Source organism: Ursus americanus, chromosome 11 (assembly GCF_024610735.1).
Source record: "Ursus americanus isolate L20-20 chromosome 11, mUrsAme1.1.p, whole genome shotgun sequence".
NCBI classification, from domain to species: domain Eukaryota; kingdom Metazoa; phylum Chordata; class Mammalia; order Carnivora; family Ursidae; genus Ursus; species Ursus americanus.
In genome coordinates this window covers 33,202,338-33,222,767 of record NC_142137.1, presented here as the reverse complement: position 1 = coordinate 33,222,767, position 20,430 = coordinate 33,202,338, and the positions used below count along the sequence as shown (strand labels likewise).

The window sequence follows — 20,430 nt, the reverse complement described above, 5'->3', positions numbered from 1 at the left end:
GTACAAACAATAAGATTTATGTTGAACACCTGTTTTCCTTCTGGGAATCTGGAATTTTGATACGTGCTAGGCAGAGACTGCCTGTGTGACTGAGCCCAATAAAAACCCTAGACTGCAGGCTTGCCCAGGCTCAGGCAAGCTTCCCTGGTGGACAGTATTTTATGTGTTACACATCATTGCTGGAGGAATTCAGCTCATCCTCTGTGACTTAATTAGAAGAAGACTCTTGGAGCTTGTGCCTGGTTTCCTCTGGACTTTGCTCATGTGCCTTTTCCCTTTGCTGATTTTGCTTGGTGTTCTTTCTCTGTAATGTCATCGTTGTGAATGCAGCTCTATGCTTAGTCCTGTGGGTCCCTCTAGCACCCCCATCCCCTCAGACAGTAACTGTCCCCATCTCCTCTCTTGGCTGCCAGGCCAATAATGAGGCTCAAATCCTAGCACAGCCTGGCTGTGGATGTGCTGGGCCTGGTAAGGGAGAAAAGAGATGAGACATCAAAAGTGAAAGAATTAGCTAGCATATACTGGCAGGTGACAAGAATGTGTTACTAGGATTGGATTTTGAGATGGCTTGATCAAGGACTAAACTCACTTGTTAAAGAATTCAGACTGGAAAAAATAATCCACACCTAAAACGTAAGGACACAGAAAATCTGAAAGTGAAATGATAAAGAAATTACACTGGGCATATATTCCCCAAAGGCCAGCCAAGATAATTATTCATATCAGAGAAACTAGGCTTCAAGGGGGGGAAAAAAAGCATTACCAGGGATAGAGAAAACTATTTCAATTCTTAAAGAATCAACTCACTACAAAATCAAAGTAATTCGAACCTTGTATATACTAATTTAAAATAACTTCAAATCGTATAAAGCAAAAATTAACAGAACCACAAGAAAATTATAAAAAGCCATCACAGGATTGGGAGGTTGCAACAAAACTTTGAAAGAATTTGAGAAGGAAGATTTGAACAGCAAAAGTAACAAGATTGCTTTAAAGTTCAAGTTAAGATGGTATTTGATTGTAAAAGACCTCTGGCTTATAAATAGGAAGATAGATGAATGGAACTATAAGAAGGAAAATTAGATCTACAAAATGTAAAATACACAAACTTGGAGTCTGTTTTGGAATGGTAATATTTGCAATCTGTCAAAATGCCAGCAGGGGGCAGCAGACCCCAAATATGGTATTCTACTTCTGCCTATTAGAGCTGGAAGGTTTTACAAAGATTGTCAAATAAAATACTTTGTATTGGGAGGATGAATAAACTGAGAGCTAGAAAGTTATATTCCTTGTCCAGGGTTACATACCTAGTAGGTGTCAGCCAGGACTCAAACCCCTCTCTTGATTCTACTTTAATAGGCCACATTCGAAGGGAGAAAGGGAAATACAGATGAAACTATCAGCTTTTCAGTCTTTCTCCCCCAGTCATTATTTCTGGGTTTTTTTGATGGTGCAAGGTTTTACGGAGCCTAGGATTGATTTAGTTTTGATTTTTTAAAATGATAGTTGAGCTGGATTTGAATTGCACCAGAAACTGATTTTCTGCAGTTGGGTGACTGTTGGATTGTAGGAACGCCTCACATTCCGTGGCAGAGGCAGAGCCTTGAGACGGGAGCATTCCCTCCCTCACTCTGTGTGCACAGGGGTCCCACGTTCTTCAGGGATATTTGTGACATTTGGGAAGGTGTCAGTCTCAGCATTGGTAAGGGCATTTTTACCTCTGCCGAGGGCTGTAACAAATGTGTTATCTGCTTCCGTAAGCAGAAAAACCGAACTAAAAACAAAAAGAATCAACTAATTTTCAGGGGAAAAAGACAATAGATGAACTGCTGGCTAAACTAGTAATGAAAAACGAAAGTAAAGGCAAATGTACAAAATAACCATAAAAACAGGGAACTGAATGGGTGATAAAAAACTATTTTGTTCAATTCTATATGAATAAATTTGAAAACTTTTCTAAGAATGTAATTTACCAAAATTGAATGAAGTTTTGGGGTGCCTGGGTGGCTCAGTCGGTTAAATATCTGCCTTTGGCTCAGGTCATGCTCCCAGGGTTCTGGCATTGAGTCCCGCATCGGGCTCCCTGGTCAGTGGAGAGCCTGCTTCTCCCTCTCCGTCTGCCCCTCCTCCTGCGTGTGCATTCTTTCTCTCAAATAAAATCTTAAAAAGGGGGGGGGGGGCGCCTGGTAGCGCAGTCGTTAAGCGTCTGCCTTCGGCTCAGGGCATGATCCCAGCGTTCCGGGATCGAGTCCCACATCGGGCTCCTCTGCTGGGAGCCTGCTTCTTCCTCTCCCACTCTCCTGCTGTGTTCCCTCTATCGCTGGCTGTCTCTCTGTCACATAAATAAATAAAATCTTTAAAAAAAAAAACCGAATGAAGTTTTAAAATCTAAACAGATTTCCAAGGAAAAAACTGTCAGTGCTGCCTCCTCCCCAAATTATCACAAATACATGCTGAATTTCACAGGCAACGCTACCAGATGTTTAAAGAGCAGATAATTTCAATGCCTAATAAAAGAACTAACAGTAGGAGAAAATGAAATTGTTTTTGTCAAGCTAATAAACCTGATTAAGATTGATACAAAGAAAATGAAAAGGCCTATCTCTTGAAAGAACATTAATGCAAAAATCCTAAATAAAATGTTATTGATGTGAATTCAGCAGCAGTTTAACAGACTCACACACCATAACTAAATGTTTACTGTTAGGATATCCATTGATATAATCAATCATATGGCTGGGTCTAGAAAGGGGTCCTAGGCAAGAAAATCAGTTGCTGTGTGTTTGTGTGTGTGTGTGTTTTAAGACTTATTTGGGAGAACGAGTGCACGAGCATACGGTGCGGGGGTGGGGTGCGCAGAGGGAGAGAGAAACTTAAGACACTCTCTGCTGAGCCTGGAGCCCAGTACAGGGTTCCATCCCAAGACCCTGAGATCACAACCTCAGCCAAAACCAAGAGTCCGGACGTTTAATCGAATGTGCCACCCAGGCACCCCAAAAATCATTTGCTTACAGATGCTGAAAAGTCATTGGTGAAAATCCAACACTAATTCTTGGTGAGGAAAAAAAAGAAATGAACGGATGTTTTCTTAATAATATACACCTCAGCAGAATCTGTTGATATCCCCAAGCCAGCATCATGCTGGGCTGGGAGACACTAGAAGCATTTACTATGGTCGGGGAGGTGCTGCCAATGGAATTAAATGTATCTATGAATATTGTGAAGGAGCTCACAAGAGCACTACTGGCAGACATGATCACACTCCCAGAAAAACCAGGAGAATCAACTAAAAACTAGAAACAAGGAAATTTAGTAAAGGAATAAAATATAAACAAAGAGGAAGAAAAAATATGTTTTAATATTTAAAAATATTTTTAATTAAAAAAATAGGTCTATAATAGCTAATACCAACATGGTACCCACCATGGGTCAGGCACGGATCTAAGGGTTTTACGTAGTAACCCTTGTAATCTTCACTGCAACTCCATGAAATATATTCTACCAGTATCTCCACTTAGAAATAAGAACATGGAGTCAGAGAAAGGTAAAATACTTTCTTGCTTACACAGTGATACCAGAATTGGAACACAGGCAGTCCAGTTGCACAATGTACACTTTTTTCCACTAAGGCCATACCAGGTCTTGATCTGTAAAAGGAGGGGGGCGGTACCATTTCTGATGGCAACAACAAGAAGAAAACACCTAAGCATAAATTTTAAAATGTGCAATACTTATAAGAAAACCATTTAAAATGCCCTAAAGGGATGCCAAAGACGGCTGGAAATGGAAAGGTACTGCGTTCTGGGTGTACAGCCAGCGCATAACCATGTGTAACCAAAGACTACATCAGACAGGAACGAACAGGAGTGGAGGCACAAACATGCCAGGCTACATCACCCGGGGCAGAAAGGGGACACGTAAGGAGAATTCTTCACACTTGAGATTTAAACAAGTTTATAGGCCAAGAGGAAGATAACCAGTTGAGAGGGAGAAGGTGAAGACAAGGGAGAAGGGAATTCCTAGAGCAAAATCTGAGATGAGGGAGAAGCCAATGGGGATTAGGTCACCAGCGAAGGTTTTGAGACCCTTTCCCACTGACACAGGAGGGAAGAAGAAAAGGACCGGCGTGGATGCAGGTTTTTGTGGGAGGAGGGATGGATAGGCAGGTACAGGGTCTGATGTTCAGGACCATGAGGGGAAGGAGTGTGGCGACATGCCTGGAACAGTTGCAGAGGGGCAGTTATCAAAGATCAGCTTGATAAGGTTGAGGAGTAAAGGGCCCCAGGGAAGTGGGGAACCCAGGGGTTGGTAAGAGCCCCGGTGTGAACAGTTACAATGTTTTCCTGCTGCCGTGATGGACAAGAGCAGGTGGTATGCTGAGGGGGACTTCTGTCGTTGGGGCCTCAAGGTTTGGGGTTCCTGGAAAGACAGCAGCGCGAAAATGCTGAGAACAGTTCATGTGCTGGATGGAAAGGAAATGCAACTTAAAAGGTTTGATGACTGGGCATCAAATATCTTCATGAGGTCAGTGCGTAAGTAGGATGAAAGGTGAGGAATCCGAAGAACAGGAGGTTTGGAGCAGACAGAATTAGCAAGGTCTCCGAGCTGGAGTTCTTGCCGACCGCAGGAGTGCGGCCATCCGCGGAGGGCAGGTTACCAGAGGAGACATCAAAACCCCGCCGGACGCTGAATTTCCAGTGTGATCACAGGGAAAGATGGAGAAGACCTTGAGCCAGGCAAAAGGCCTCAGTGAATGGAAGCATGGCTTGGGGGACATCAGCTGCCACAGCGGGAATAAGAGGGGGCAGGAGTATCGCGGAGAGGATTCTGCAAGCAGGAGAGAAAGTGAGAATGGGTGGGAAGTGGGTGTCGGGGGGAAGGTGTGCCTTGCCCCCTGGCTGCAGCCAGTGCAACTCTTGAAGAGAAAAGGCCACCTCTGCTTGAAAGGGACTCCAAGGGAAGTGGTGCTGGAGGACAGTTTAGACTTCACACTGGGCGGAGAGAGAGGAGTTAATATTTATTGCTCACCTACCGTACTTATGTACAGTAAAACGGATATAAATTCGTCTTCACAGCAGCCCTCGTATAATCATTTCCGCCTTAGGGAATAAGAAGTGGGTTTAGAAATCACCAATGTTAAAAAATAAACTGAGGCATTTTTAAAAACGTTAAATTTATTTGAGCATTTATAGATTCTGATCCGGTGGCGCCAGACCAGGAGTGGTTAGGAGCACTGCACCGAAGAGGCCAGGGGAAAGGCTTCGAGAACATGTAGGAGCAAAGAAAGGAAATTATCTGGTTGGCTACAGCTTTAATCCTAGTTGGCTCTTTGTCTCTGGTTGTCCCTAGCATTCAATTCCGAAACCTTGAGGCACTTCCAGGTTTAGACTTCGGTTTGCTCCTGTAGACCACCCGGCATTACAGCCCCCTGAGGCTAATGGCCTCTTGTTTGACGGAGCACCAATAATGTGCTTGAAATCATTTAGTTAAAGGCTAAATCCCAGGTTAAACCTGAGCTCTATATGGTTCTAAATCCTGCACCATCTCCTGCCTGCTGGGGAGGCATCACTCCCGCAAGATGAGATGAAAACCTGTCTGTAAGTTCCTAGGGGTGTTACGTAAAATCAAATCAGAACTCTTTTAAAGGCCCCACTTATCTCAAGAAATACAGGGAAATACCCGGGTATCAGAATTAAAGAAGATACTTTGAAACAGAGTGACCAGCACTGGCGCTGAGGCCCTGAGCATCCTGGGGGTGGTGGGAGGGTGCTGGTTACTCAGGTGCTGGGTAGGTAACCTCCTTGAAACGATAGGAGACGCGATTTGGGGTTCGGCATGACAGGGAGTTGGAACAGTGAAAGGGTGAACCCAAACAAACCTGCCCAATAAAACCGGCAACAAAGGATGAACGGCCCGGCGTGACCAGCGCAGTCAGCCCTGGGAAATGAAAACCCGGGGCCTGTGCCTCACACGCGGCTTTGGGTCTACATTTTCAGCACATTCTAGGAACCACCGACCCAAAAGTTAAACTAAAAACTGGTGCAGGGCTGATAGATTCCTAGTGTTAGTGTTGCCAGACTCAGCAAATAAAAATACAGGACATGAATAGTTTTTAGTATACATATGTCCCATATATTCCACAGAACATACGCAACGCTAAAAACATTATTTGCTGTTTATCTGAAATTCAAATTTAACTGGATATCCTCTGTTTTGTCTGGCAACCCTCCCTGGTGTACCTGACAGATATAAGCGCAAAACCACTCAGAAAGGCCATTATCATGAGGTTTTCACAAGGAGGGAAACGCCCTGCTACGGAAGGGCTCACGATAAAATATTTGAAACCATGTAAAGACGCAAACCACCATGAACAGGAGTCAGGAGAAACGACGACCAGGCCAGAGCCTCGAGAACTCGGCCCGTTCATTCACCGAGCCAAGAGTAACGGAGCAGCGCTGCAGGTGCTGGGGACCCGCCGGGAACACAACGCACACCTCCTTTCCTGGCGGGACGGGGTCCAGCGGGAGCGCCGGGAAACCCCGTGGCCGTGCCAGGCAGGGATCCATGGTACCCAGAGCAGTAAAGCAGGAGAGGAGAGCTGTGTGGGGAGGAACGCTCGTCTTCAGACAGGGAGAGGAAGGAAGAGCTCCGGGAGATGCGGTCGGAGCGCAGACTTGAAGTGAAAGCTTGAGCCGTGCAGATATCTGGGGCAAGAACCTTCCAGAAAGAGAGAGCGCGGCGAGTCCAAAGGTTTCAGGAGGGGTATGTCCCCGGCAGGTTCTAGCGACAGCCCAGAGGCTCCTGTGGCTGGAGTGGGTGAACAAAGGTCCGAGGGGTGGCACCGCGACGGAGGGGGCAGATCGCCCGTTTGCTCTGTCCGGTGCAGGAGCCAGCAGCCACGGGTGGCTGTCTACTTCTAAATACAGTTGGATAACATAAAAACTGTATTCCCCAGTCAGTCCAGCCACATTCCGGTGCCCGACAGCCCCAGCCCCGCGTAATTAACGAGTACCACGCTGGCCAGCTCCGAATGTGTCTCGTGCAAAAGCTGGACTGAACAGCGCTGCCAGAGCCTTCCACTGCACAGCAGCTCCTGCTCTAAGTGGGATGAAGAGAACAGAACAATCAGAGAACATAAAATGAATGTTTCAAATGATTAAAAGAAGGACTCAAAGCCCAAGAAGATACTGTAGAAAAAGGGCAGATTTGAAAAAGAATCCACAGACCTAGACATTTTTTTAAAAATTGAAATTAGAACCTCAGTGGCTCAATTAAGCAGATGAGATAAGACGGAATTAGTAAACTGGAGTAGAATACGGAATCTTATACAGTGTTCCATGTGGGCCAGGCAATGCTTGAGAAGCTTCCACCAGTCTTCACACCAGGCATAGGCAGGTGGATAGTATTGTCTGTCCCCACGGAACAAGCAAGGAGACAGGCACAGAGAGGTGATGGCTTCTCCTCCAGGCAATCTCCAGTCTGTGCACCCAGCCACTGTGCCACGTTGTCTCTCGGGAGTTTACCCAGAACTCAGCTCAGGAAGATAAAGGAGACGATAAATAAGAGGGACTAAGAGACAGGGACGGAAATGGAATGAGGAGGTCCACTGAACATCGAACAGGAATTCCAGGAGTGAATAAAGAAAACAGCAGAGGCAAGCAGTTAGCGCAAAACAGCTGAGAATCTGTCATGGTGGAGAAAGAGGAATCCTGGGATTCAAGACACAGGAGTCCCAAGTAACATGAATACAAATGAATTCTCAGGAACAAAACCCAGAGCAGTTTCAGCAGCTTCCGTGGTCAGTGTAGTCTCGTTTGTCAGAGAAGTGTTGCAGCCACAACGCAATCTTTGCCTCCCGATAGGATTTGATAACATAGAAGACACCAGACAATTAGAATGATCTCATTCTCACCTTATCACATGGACTCATGTTGCAAAACACTGAAAAAGGCATAGCGTTTTCCTGCTCTTATCCTCTACTTTAAGCTTGGCAGTGTAGGGTTTTATCAGACCTTTCCACTCAGCCACCCCATCTACACAGTGAGGCCACCCGGGGAAGCGCTGTTCCGAACAAAGTCCCGTTCTCTCTCCGTCCTGATTAGATCACGAGTACGGGGAAGAAATGTGATGGATGAAAATAACTTTAATTCACTGTAAAGAAGTCTATTCTTACAGACTAATATTTTAATGTTAGAAGGCTACCTGCAGCCCACTGAGGGCCTAGATTAGACAAACAGCCAATTATATAACAAAAACTTTGATAAATGTTGTCCCGACTAATTCTTTTTTTTTTTTTTTAAAGATTTTATTTATTTATTTGACAGACAGAGACAGCCAGCGAGAGAGGAACACAAGCAGGGGGAGAGGAAGAAGCAGGCTCCTAGTGGCGGAGCCTGATGTGGGACTCGATCCCAGAACGCCAGGATCACGCCCTGAGCCGAAGGCAGACGCTTAACGACTGCGCCGCCCAGGGGCTCCTGTCCCGACTAATTCTTAATTTGTAAGCCTTGGAGGAACCGCATTAACATCATTTTTACACAAGAAAAAACTGAGGCTAAGGCTATAGACAGATTGACTATACAAATGGATAATGGACGGACCATACATAAAAACAGAACTCTGACTTACAACCCACAGCAATAAGCGCAGGAAAGCAAGCCATTATCCACAACCAGCCCAGGAAGCAGCCTGCGAGAGGTCAGGTTTGCAGAAGCCAGACCAGGAAGCTGAGCAGGAATGTCTGCAACAGTCAACTCCAAATCACTAAGATTTGATTACTGACAGCTTCTCTAATTTCTGTCCCCACTTCCAACCTAGGGCCAAGCAAAGAAATCCAAATATGCATCCGTAACCAATTATCTAGTTAATCCAACCTACAGCTTCCCCAGGCCAGCAGCCTCCAATCAAGGCACAGCTGCAGCCCTCCTTTCTTTTCCACTATGAAGCTTCCCACCCCTCTGCTGCCTTTCCGCCTCTCTGCAAAATGCAAGTGATGGTGGCAGACTCCCCTGCGACAGCAAGCTTGAAGAGACTTCGCTTGCGTGGTTGCTCTTCATTTATTTCCAAAATAACTGGCTCGAGATCCCTCAGCTAGTGTGTGGCTGATGAGGGTCTGGAACCGAGACCTACCTAATTCTAAACCCAGCTCTTTCCACAGTAACCACTTGCTCTTTTAGGAAGGCTGAGCCTCTCACATGCCTTCAACAGCCTGGCCAGCAGGACACCAGTGAGAGGCAGGGGCACTGTGATTTGGCATAGTTTATTATTACAATTAGTATGCATATAAAACCATGTAAACTCCACAACGTAAACTCTTTATCCTCTAAAATAACCAAAAAAATCTGTGAAGTTCCAGCCAGCACCCTATTTTAAATATTTATAGTTTCACAGAAAGTCATAGTCCTACAAATAGAATCATAATGCATTTTTTAGGTAAAGGATTTTTTTTGGTCCACATTTTCTGTTAAACACACATTTTCCTCTTTGGCAAAAGAGGCAAATCTTCCATAGTGAACTCAAAACAAACAGATAAAAAGCAGTGAACATGAGGTACAGCTGAGGTCTGGGCTAATCTGGAATTAGAGACAGGCTGATTTTGTAAGAAACAAAATCAGTTCAGTTCCCAACCATCTCAGTAGAAAAGCTCTGTGTAGATTTGGCCTCGGTCCCTTTTGTAAGAACATATGTCAAATAACTTTGTGTTTCATAGTCACAATGTGTTATTTCCGAATAAAGTCATCAAAAGTGTGGGCGTGTGACCTCAGCAGTATTTTTAATCTGAGGTACAAAAGCATCTGACACAGTAATTCAGGCTGTCATCATATGCCACCTTCATTCAGTTTGTTGGGAAAGCAGTTTTGGTCGCCCCGGGCTTTGCAGACACTTTGAAACAGTGGATTTGCGCGGGAAAGCCACACAGGATCTGCTGGCCCCGAGGTGAGGAGGAAGCAAAGTGGGACAAGGCCAGTGCTTCCCGAGAGCCAGACCCCCAGACAGGGAGACCCCCCGCGGCCCGCAGGACCCTCCTGCCCTGGCCGGTGGGCGCCCTGACTGGCCACCGCACATCCCACCCCAAGTGGAGTCTAAGGGACCTGCAGCTGCCGAGGTGTGACATTGTGCTTTGTTGTAATCTACAATCATAATCGCTAACAACCACCGGGTGTGTTTCTCAAACTTCAAGTAATTTCATTCCTTCCAAAAGAATGTTAGCAATGCTTTTAGTTCTAGTTATCAAAGGAAAGGAAATGAGCCACAATAACAAGATTAAGTTTAAACAGACCTGCTGCAAACACATCAGATAAAATACTTAGAGTGAACATACTATTTACTACACACGTTTTTGCAACAGCTGCATTCTCCCACTTAGCCTCTGCAGAAGTAAAATCTGATAAAGCAAACTTAAGTTACTTTAATTCATGTTAAATACAACTCTGTACAGATTGCACATTTTACATCAAAGCAGCTCAATATCACAGTAAGAAATGAAAATACCATCTGAAAACTGTCATTTTCCTAGCCCAGCGAAACCCAACAGACTCTTGCCCTAAGGGCAAGAACAAAACCAGATGCACTACTTTGTAAACAGTATGAGAGGAGTCCCCAGGACTCCACCGCAGGATCCTATGAAATCGCAGGCACACCCCGGCACACACGCGCGCGCGCACACACACGCACACTCGACCCCGTCTCCCGTCTCCCTGGGCCGCACACAGCCCGCCGCTCGGTACCGCAGCAGGTTGTTTCACAGTGTGCTCACAAGAGAGCGGTCATGGCCGTGGGGCTGAGGGGTCGAAGGCAGTCTCCGGGGGCCGCGTAGGCGGCGCTGGCCGCCGGCTTCGCCCGCGGCTCCTGGTAGTCGGGGTGGGCGCGCTGCGCGGCCGGGCCGCCGGCGGCGGGCTGATCGTAGCCCGGGCGCTCGGCGGCGGGCGCGGGCCGCGGCGGCGTCTGGTAGGGCGCGCTGCCGGCCGAGAGCGAGTGCGTGTGCGCCGGCCCGGGCCCCGGCACGCGGTAGCCGCCCGGCGCCGAGAAGGTGTGCGCCCGCGCCGCGTGCCGCTCCACGATGGGCGTGGCGTACTCGGGCTCGGGGTGGGGCAGGGGCAGGGCGTACTCGTGGCGGCCGGCCGGCAGGGGGCAGTCGTAGTGGCGGCCGGCCTCGGCGCTCGGCGCCGCCTCGTCCGCCTCGGTGTCCATCGGGCGGAAGGTGGAGCCCTTCCTGGTCACGGTCCCGGTGCCAATCATGAGCGGAGGCTGGTAATCTGAAATCAGAAGCGCAGGAGACACGCCATGTGCGCGGAACGCGGACCCCGGGCAAGCCGGTGCTTGCGGGGGAGGAGCTCTGCGGCACCAACTCGGCCCAGTGCCGGCCGCACAGCGGGCAGGGTGCGCCCAGCGGGCGGGGTGCGCAAGCCCGAGGTGCAGAAGGCGCAGGTGCCACACGCAGGGCCCTAGGCAGCCTTACTCTGCGCATCGCAGGAACCTAGAGAAGGCAGAGATGACGCTTCCCCACACCGCGGGGTGCGAGGGAAAGTACCTCATGGAGCTCTCCAGCTGGCTCTTGAGGTGGCAGATTTTGGAGGTGGAGGTAGTACTATGAGGAACGGGAACGGTGATTAAAAACCTATTTGATGTGGGCAGAGTATGAGGGACATGGGGTGATGTAATGGAACACGAAGACCAGAATAGTAGGTTGGGGACTAATGATGATGGCAATGATAACGATAAAACTCCCATTTACTGAGTCCTCACTGTGTCGGGCACTCTTCTAAGATACTAAGATATCAATGAGTGAAGTCCTCAAAAAAAGTACAATGAGGTAGTGACTATACTCCATTTCACCAACGGGAAAAGAGAAGCAGGTTGAGATGAAGTAACTTCTCGAAGATCACACAGCTAGCAGCCAGTGGAGCCAGAAGTCGAACTCAGGTCCCAGGTGTGCGCTGTTAGCCCGAGGCTCCACCATGGAGAACACTGAGTGCCTTGCTAGCAAGTTTGGTTTACTTTTTAGAAAGCTATTGAGGATTGTAAAGAAGAGACTGGCACAGTTAGAGGTAACCCGGAAGCCGACTAAAGAGGGAAAGATCACAAAAGTGAGAAAAAAAGAAAAAGTCTAATTCACACACTAGGGATCTGGCAGCAGCCTTGGAAAGGCCACCCCTTGGAGACACGATTCAGAGAAATATATCACCAACAGTGTAGGGTGTGAGGAAAGAGAGGAGCCAAGGCCCCTTCCCAGATGTTAAGCCCAGAAGCCTGGGATACATAGTCGGGAAGCCACTTGAAAGAGAATGTATGGAGCAGTCATGGGGAGGGTGAGGAACGATGGATTCAATTCTGGACCCACTGAGGAACTGTTGACACTCACAGGTAGAGGGGTCCAGCAGGTGAGAATGGCTGACTTCTCGGGGACAGGGAGGGAAGTCTGCACTTAGCAGCTGAACAGAAAAAAAATGCAAGGAAGGGCTCTCTACTGGGCGCTCTGCAGCAGGGGATGGTGAGGCTGCTGAGAAGACAGACTGTGGCTAAGTGGGGGGAAGAGTGAGACCCAGGGGCTCCCACGGTCAAGATGCCCGAGAAGGACCACACAGTGGGGGAGGAGGACAGGCTGCACCAGAAGCTAAAGAACAATGAAAGGAAGAAGAGGCTAGACAAGGGGGTCTTCCCTCCCCTTGTTTTATCTACAAGGTAGCACTAGAATTGTCAGGGGTGGGGGTGGGAGGAGGAATAAGAAGATGGATTTTGGGTGGAGAGATGCTCTCTTTGCCCTGAAGCGGCTCCAGCAGCCTTTCCCTGGTAGCTTCCTGACTTTGACATGCACCACCTGGGGACTTCTGGGTCGGAAGGCCCGGGCATGGCCTGAAAGCCCCCATTTCTGGCAAGCTCCCTGTGCTGCTGGCCCTCAGAATGCACTCTGGGTAGCGAGAAGCTAAGCAGTGCTCCTCAGAGTGTGGTCTGCAGATGCCTACCTATCTGAGAACTGAGACAGGTCTGCAAAAAGACAAGTACACAAATTCAGAGCAAGTGTTTAGAAACTCACAGCAATTTGGAGGTAACTTTATGTCCACTGAATCTAATAAAAGAATTAGACTTTATATTTTGTATGTCTTTTTTTAAATGTCATTATTACTCCTAATTTATACAGTGGACGCTGAACAACAGGGGCTTGAACTGTGTGTGTCCACCTACAGGTGGATTTTTTTTCAGTACAGTGTAGTACTGGAAATGTATTTTCTTCTTCTTTAAGATTTTCTTAATAACATTTTCTCTCACTTTATTGTAAGAATACAATATATAATGCATAACACATACAAAGTATGTGTTAACTGACTGTTTATGTTATTTGTAAGAATGGAATCAACAGTAGGTTGTTCCGACCAGCAAAAAGCTATGAGTAGTACGTTCTGGGGGAGTCAGAAGTTACACATGGATTTCTGACTGTGCGGGGGGCGGGGGACGGCATCCCTAACCCCCTTGCTGTTCAAGGGTCAACTGTATTGTATTTTACAAAAGTATTAGTTCTTGATGGATTAGAAATAATTTTTTAAAAGGCAAAAACCAAATGGATCCTTCCCCAAGAACCGTTTGAGAAGCTTGACTCTCAGGGAGGGCTACTGAGGACACAGAGGCCATTCTAACACTGGGCGGCTTCTTTTATCTCCTAGCTCGTCTTCCACAAGGGCAGGAGCTGTGCTTTCCAGTCCCTCTTAGTGTCTTCACCAAAACCTTAGTGACAGATGACTTCAGGGCTTCCAGATTGTCGTGGTACCGGGGGCCACTGCTGTAGCTCCGCTCTAGCTCCTGTCGGTGACTGGCCTGGCGTGAACGGGCTTCTGAGAGAGACCTCAGTGTCCGTTTGCAACTCGGTGCAGAGTTAAGAAAGAGCACTGTGCACATCACTGACTTATGGGGCCCCAAGTGAACACAAGGGTTTTCACCTTCTTTCCCTCCTGGTCTCCCCCTCCCAGAGGCAGCACTTCAGACCCTAGAGCACCGTCCCAGCGGCTGCACGCTTACCTGCCATGTCACTTGTGATGAGGTCCAACTTCTGCGTCACTTCCTTTTCATTATCATAGCTGATGGTGAACTCGGCGGACTGGTGTCTGACAAAGGGATACTTGATCTGCTTCCAACAGTCTGGAATAAAGATAACACAGAACAAACTAGTATCTCAGAAGCCTAACGCACATTGCCCACGATGTGTCTCTCCATGAGTCGGGGGTCAGGCTGCCTCCTGCCGGCTGACCTTCCGTGTGAAACGCGTGGCCCCGGCTCCTCAGATACAGGTGGTAGAAACAGCATGCTGCGGTCGTTACAACAGCGAACACCGTTCTGACCACGCTTTCCACCTGCCTTCGGGATGTATTTGTGTGCCCCTCACATCCCAGATCATCCCTACGTGACACACGTGGGCATGGTGTCCTCTCATCTGCACAGACACGACACTCGTGTCTCAGAGAAGTCAACGCATCTGGCTGTCGAGAGCTTGCGGAGGTGGAGTCCCAAAGTGCCCCTAAGATTCTGAGGGGTCCTGCCCCCCTGTCCTCTCTCTGGGCCGTGGCTGACTCATTGCACGGGCGTCCTGTAGTCCTAAGGATTCTCTGCAACCCAAACCTGAACCCTGCCTGGTTCCTCTTTGCTCTCCCAGGATGGGAAATACCGTGGAAGCCTGGGGAGGCACAGTGTGCTGGACAATGTACTTTGTGAAAGTGGGGCTTTTATAACTTCTCCCGGGTGACCAGCAGTGGGGTGGCCTACACAGTGGCCAAAAAAAAAAAAAAAAAAAGAATGTTGATAAATGATGGGATAAGCTGAACAGAAGTCAAAGTAACAGGCCATGAAAACTCCCAACTAAAATAAAGAGGACACAATCTTCCTTTCCTTTTAGGCTTGATAACTTAAAGGCTATAGATCTTATTTTTTTTTTTAACAAGTAAGTGTGGTCACAGACGTCCTTGTGCTTTTAATCAGCAGATCCTGTCCCTTCTCTAAGACAGTATAAAAACCGTAGGAAGAGTTTTCTGCAAACCAACCTGTTTTCTGGGCCTTTGCTGATCCGTATGGATTCCCTTTCTTCTTCCTCCTACAGAGACAAAAGAATCCTACTTGAAAAGGTTTCTAAGCGATAAGTACTGTTTATAGAAGAATACGTGATACTTTCTACCCCTACCCAACTTATTTTTAAAACATAAATTAACATTTTATCTTGGCCAAAGTAACGCTGCTTTTCTACACCCAAAAAAAAAAAAAAAAAATTTTGGTTTTGTCATTATTTGCATAATTAGAGAAGAAACTTCAAAATGTCAAGTCACACACCTTCTAAGGACTGCAAAGATTCCCATTCCGGCAACCAGCAGGGCAAGGAGTACCAGTGGGATGGCAACCGCGGTGCTGTTTATTCCTAGGAAGGGGGAAAGCCACCACATTACAACGGAAACGGACGGCAGCCAGCGTTCACAGTCTGAAACTCAACACTAATTTGAAAGCTCTTCAACGGTTTAATATATGGGGAAGGTGAATATGTGCGAGGCATTTCCTGATCTCAGCACAAAGAGAGGATTCAAAATCCTGGCTCAAGTTTAGGAAAATAAATTTTATTTTTTCCAAAAAGGCAATTTTTGATGGTCCTCAGGGATTAACATTTACTCTGAGCTTGCTGTCTGGACAACATTAGACTCCAAAATCAGAATTGAGGGGAACGTTTTAAGCTGGGCCACCCAGCTGGCCCGGAGGTAATGAGCTCAGGGAACCAGCCCCCCAGATGGTGGGAAGCTTTGCCCGTGCACAGCAGCAGCAGCTGAGGGGAAAGGGGAGAAGAGCCCTGGGCTTCCGGTTACCAGGGCGCTGGAGCGCTGGGCTGAGAGGAAATGCAGCCTGATGACCTCGGACAGCATTTCCGCTCTGCTGCACAGAGCGCCATGTCTTCCTACTTTAAAAAAGGAAGTCACGTTAACAGCTAATAAAGCAGGCCCCAAGCTTATAGACACGATGCAAACTAAAGGAGAAATATTAGTTCGTCACCCTTCTTTATCTGTGATCCCTGAGAAGAAAACAAAGCAATGATCAGGAGTGGAAATGTGCAGTTCATGAAATGGGGGGCATAAGGACCTTCGAAAGGAACAAAAGTTGTAATTAACAGTGGCGTCGTTTACCAGAGTGGAAATTTGGGAAAAATCCAAGAACTTAAACATCCAACAATAGGGGAATGGTTAACTAAGTGATGGTATATCCATATGAAAAAATACTATAAAGCTATTAGCAGCTGTGTTTTTCAACTAATTAGTAACACTGGAAGATACTTATGATACAATGGTAAGTGAAAAACTATATGCTACAGAACAAAGTATGTGGTATGCTACCATTTTTTTCTCCAAGTTACAGATAAATATAGTTGATTAGATACAGTGGAATATGGTGATTGTGGATGCTAATTTATGACTTTTTTCCATACTTATAGACCTATAATCTTTCTGAATTTTATAAAATTAATACATAAATCATCTTATATTCTGAAAAAAATAAATGCACTTTTAATGTTTATTACTCCCTCCTACCTCTGTTCCTCCTCTCAGGAAGCCAAATTATGTTTCTGACATTCTTCCAGAGATACTGGAATGATTATCTATATATATTCATTCTTTATTCCCTTTTTAAAAAAAATATTTGTTTGAGAGAGAGAGACAGAGTGAGCACAAGCAGGCAGAGGGGCAGAGGAGGAGGGAGAAACAGACTCCCCGCTGGGCAGGGAGCCCGATGCAGGGCTCGATCCCAGGACCCCGGGATCATGACCTGAGCGGGAGGCAGACACTTAACTGACTGAGCTGCCCAGGTGCCCCTCTTCACTCCCTTTTTTGCACACATGGTAGAGTGCTCTACGGACTGTCCTGTCCTTTGTGTATTTTCTTAAGTTTGTCCCTTATCTCAGAGAGCTTCCTCTATTACTAAACACATTTGTTTTTCGCGGCCGCAGACTATTCCATTGTACAGAGAGCTATTATTTTCCCGTAAAATCTTTACGTGGTGTGTGAATACTACTTTCTCTACTTGCAATGCTGCGTCATTTTACACATATGCTGCTACCTCTCGGCCATCTGACTCCAGACATTCATACTGTCGTATGAATGCGAAATGAGTTTTTGTTGAAGCTACTGTAATAATCACGTGGAGTCCGGTCACGCTCCTGAGGAAACCACGAAACGGTAAGTGCCCTACCTGTGGGCATTTCCGGAGAGGGGACGGATTTTGTGATCGTCTCATCTTCTCTTTCAGTGGAACCGACAGTGTCTGGACTTGTTTTGCGGAACACCAACGAGTCATTACCTGCGACAGAGGAGATGGTGGAAGAATCATGTTAGTAACAACCATCTGGGACAGGGCACGAGCAGAACCGAATGACTCGCTGACTTGCCTTGTGAGATCCGGCAGCCGAAGAGCTCTACCTTCAAGGCTATCCTCTGGTGCCACGTCTGGGGGACAACCCGCACGTATCTGGCCACGATGGGAGGGATGAAATTATTCCTCACTGGATCCCGAAAATTAGAGTTGCCCTGAAACACCTGTAGAATCAAGTAACTTTTACCCGAAGAGGCTGGGCGTTCGCTCCTCCGTCCTTCCCACCCCAGTCCTACCCGGCTGTGGACACCAAAGCCAGGAACCCAGGTCTGCTGTGGCTCTGCAGACACGCTTGCTAGCGTAGATACAAGGCTTTGCCAACAAAGGCTGAGTTACCTAACGAAGGTGGTGCTGCAGATCTGTTTTCTGGAAACACACTGATAAAAATATCTTGAGACCCACTCTGCCACTCAGGTCTTTCCTCCAAAGTTTCTCTTACCTTTTCTTTATTACTCGCAATCCCTTTATAGGTCCTCCACTTGGAGTTGTTGTTTTTGAACCTCATCACGAAACTCTTAACATAAAAGTTGAAATTCGACTGTGTGGATCCTGTGGTCATAATTCCTTGTAAGAAAATATTACTGATAGGTTAGAGTTTAAAATACATATAGCTTGTATTACAACCCCAGGTTTCTTTTCTCTTTCTTTTCTTTTTTTTCCCTCACTTGAAATCTTAAATCATTTTATAGGCAAATTTTTCTTATTTGCATTTAGAAACCTGACCACAGCTGAGTGTTTCCACACTGACAACATGCTATAAAAAGGTTTCTGAGTGGCTCAGTCAGTTAAGCATCTGCCTTCAGCTCAGATCATGATCCTAGGGTCCTAGGATCAAGCCCCACATCGGGCTCCCTGCTCAGCAGGAAGCGTGCTTCTCTCTCTCCCTCTGCTGCTCCCCTTGCTCGTGCTGGCTCTGTCAAATGAATAAATAAAATCTTAAAAACAAAAAAGTTTCATCTAATCCATACCTCCACACTTACAACCTGCACACAGGTTCTTCCCATCAAGATGACGTGGAGGCTTGTCACGTTTAGAAAAGACACAGAGTACTCTGAGCTAGAGAAAGAGGCGCCTACGTTGCTCAGAAACATAATTTCAACTGCCCGGCATTTTGCATCTGTGAAACCGTACCTGTTATTTTCTTTTTCTCTCCCAAATCGGTCTCCAGCCACTCGCGCTGTCTGCGGGTCTTGCCGCTGTCCCCTGAAGCCCATGACGGGTCTTGGTCCTGAAGCTGGGCTTGGCCGGGAGACCAGTGAACTTGTTCTCCCGTCTCACTGACCCACTGCCAAGAAGCTCTGATCTGTGTGTCCGGTTCCAGACTCAATGATCTGCTGCAACCTAAAAAAAAAAAAAAAAAAAAAAAAAGCCAAGAAAGTATTTCAGATATAAACACAAAATGAAAGCAAAAAAAAAAAAAAAGTACTCCATCTCACGTAGAATTTCAGTTGACTTATTTTCATTCTGATATCAAATCAACTGTTTAATTACTAGTTTTTTTAATGACCCAGACTTTTCATCTGACTCATTTATGCTGTTGTCTCTTGCAACTGCTGCCTTTCTTCTTAATGGATCTCACTGAAGTCACATCCCCTATAAATGACATCTTTGTTCCCACTATTGACTTTCCTTTCTAGACTTCTAAATTCACCCTCATTTCAGCAAAGTACAATGTGTCTTAAAGGTTTAAAATGCTGAGGATTCTTCTCACTGGATCAGAGGGGACTCTATTGTCTGTGTCCTTGAAGAGGACAGACATCCGGGTGCTCTGAAGATCAGTAAATTGTACTCAACGTCATCCTTAGGACCTTAATTTTACCATGTCCAAGACAATGTGGAGGTTAGCAAATACAGGCCACACTCCTCTCCTGGACAAAGAAGACATATTCATACTGTTCTCCTGGAAATATTTTACTTTATGCTGAGAGAATATTTACACAGAATATATTTCGTGATGGAGGGGCTAAAAAGCCCTTGTTTCACACACTCATGTTCAATCACTTTATTCAAGATAACCACAAATCAAACTGTAATATTTAAAAGCTTTTCTTGTTAAAATCTAACAGAAAGGAGTTTATCTTCACGTAAGTGTCATTTTGAATTTTCATTCTTTTTTTGGCAGAAGTTTGAGAGAGCTTAGATTATGAAGAAAAAATATTTTCTACTTCATGCTAATTGAGTTACTGTCTCGGTATATTTAAGTTACAGCGTACTTGCTGCTGTGTGACCTGTGGGAAAAAAGAAAAATAAAATCCTTTAAACTATATCATCGGAGGGGTATGGGAGAATAAACTACCGCTGAAGACTTTAAAATACCAAATTCTTAAGGAAAGCAGGATCCTTACCATCGGAGGTAAAGAGAAATCGCTTGTCGGACAGGGAACCACTGCAAATAATAAACACAAACAGGAGGAGGTGAGTTGCTTCCGTGGATCGCACTGACTGACACAGCCCCACAGCCCAGGTGCCATGGAGCCTTCCCACACCTCATGGGATCCTCGCCGCACCCCAGCAAGGCTCTTGTCATCTTTGTCACTGGCGTTATAGAGAAACTCAGGCCCACTGAAGAGAAGCAACGTTCCTAAGGCCACCCAGGGCCAGGACTCTTGAGTCCCCGCTGTTGGGTCAAAATCTTGTGTGGTTGCCATCATGCCACATTGTGTGGGGGGAAGGAAAGTAAACACATACATTCCCAGGACCAACCTTAAGACCCAATTAATTAATACCTGGCAATGGAGGCGGAAAGAATGACTGCCCTCAATACTCCCTTCGCTTTAGTAGCCGCCTTGAAGCATCCTCATCGTTGTCAATAGTCAAGGACCATGGAGAGAAATGAAAAAGACCGGCCACTTCAAGAAGAATGACCATGTCATCTGCTCGCTGCCTTTTCTACAAGCTTCGCTCCTTCCCTGAGGGGGTCCTGCTCGGGGAAGCCTCAGCTAAGTCTCTCTCCAGTCACATTCCTCCCCACTGTAGCAACCGACACCAAGCTATGAACCATCCTGCTTCTGGATGATAAGGTGCAGAGGGAGAAAACTCATGGCA

General features: G+C 46.5%; 1 protein-coding gene across 3 annotated transcripts in view; it reads right to left on the bottom strand.

Moving 5' to 3' along the window:
- Window positions 1-3,105: 3,105 nt before the first annotated feature.
- Window positions 3,106-20,430, bottom strand: part of DCBLD1 (discoidin, CUB and LCCL domain containing 1) — a 71,594-nt gene continuing 54,269 nt past the window's right edge. For 2 of the 3 annotated variants that reach the window (XM_087865417.1, XM_087865418.1), the window contains 10 exons: window positions 19,731-19,771; window positions 18,517-18,726; window positions 17,825-17,949; window positions 17,402-17,549; window positions 17,206-17,313; window positions 15,310-15,394; window positions 15,027-15,076; window positions 14,011-14,130; window positions 10,757-11,255; window positions 3,106-7,098 (listed from right to left, as the gene is read on the bottom strand). In XM_087865417.1, the coding sequence (XP_087721543.1) occupies window positions 7,002-7,098; window positions 10,757-11,255; window positions 14,011-14,130; window positions 15,027-15,076; window positions 15,310-15,394; window positions 17,206-17,313; window positions 17,402-17,549; window positions 17,825-17,949; window positions 18,517-18,726; window positions 19,731-19,771 (1,483 nt within the window). In that variant the 3' untranslated portion in view covers window positions 3,106-7,001. Of the gene's footprint in view, window positions 7,099-9,243; window positions 11,256-14,010; window positions 14,131-15,026; window positions 15,077-15,309; window positions 15,395-17,205; window positions 17,314-17,401; window positions 17,550-17,824; window positions 17,950-18,516; window positions 18,727-19,730; window positions 19,772-20,430 lie in introns of those variants that run through there. The other variant, XM_045798543.2, reaches the window with a different exon arrangement.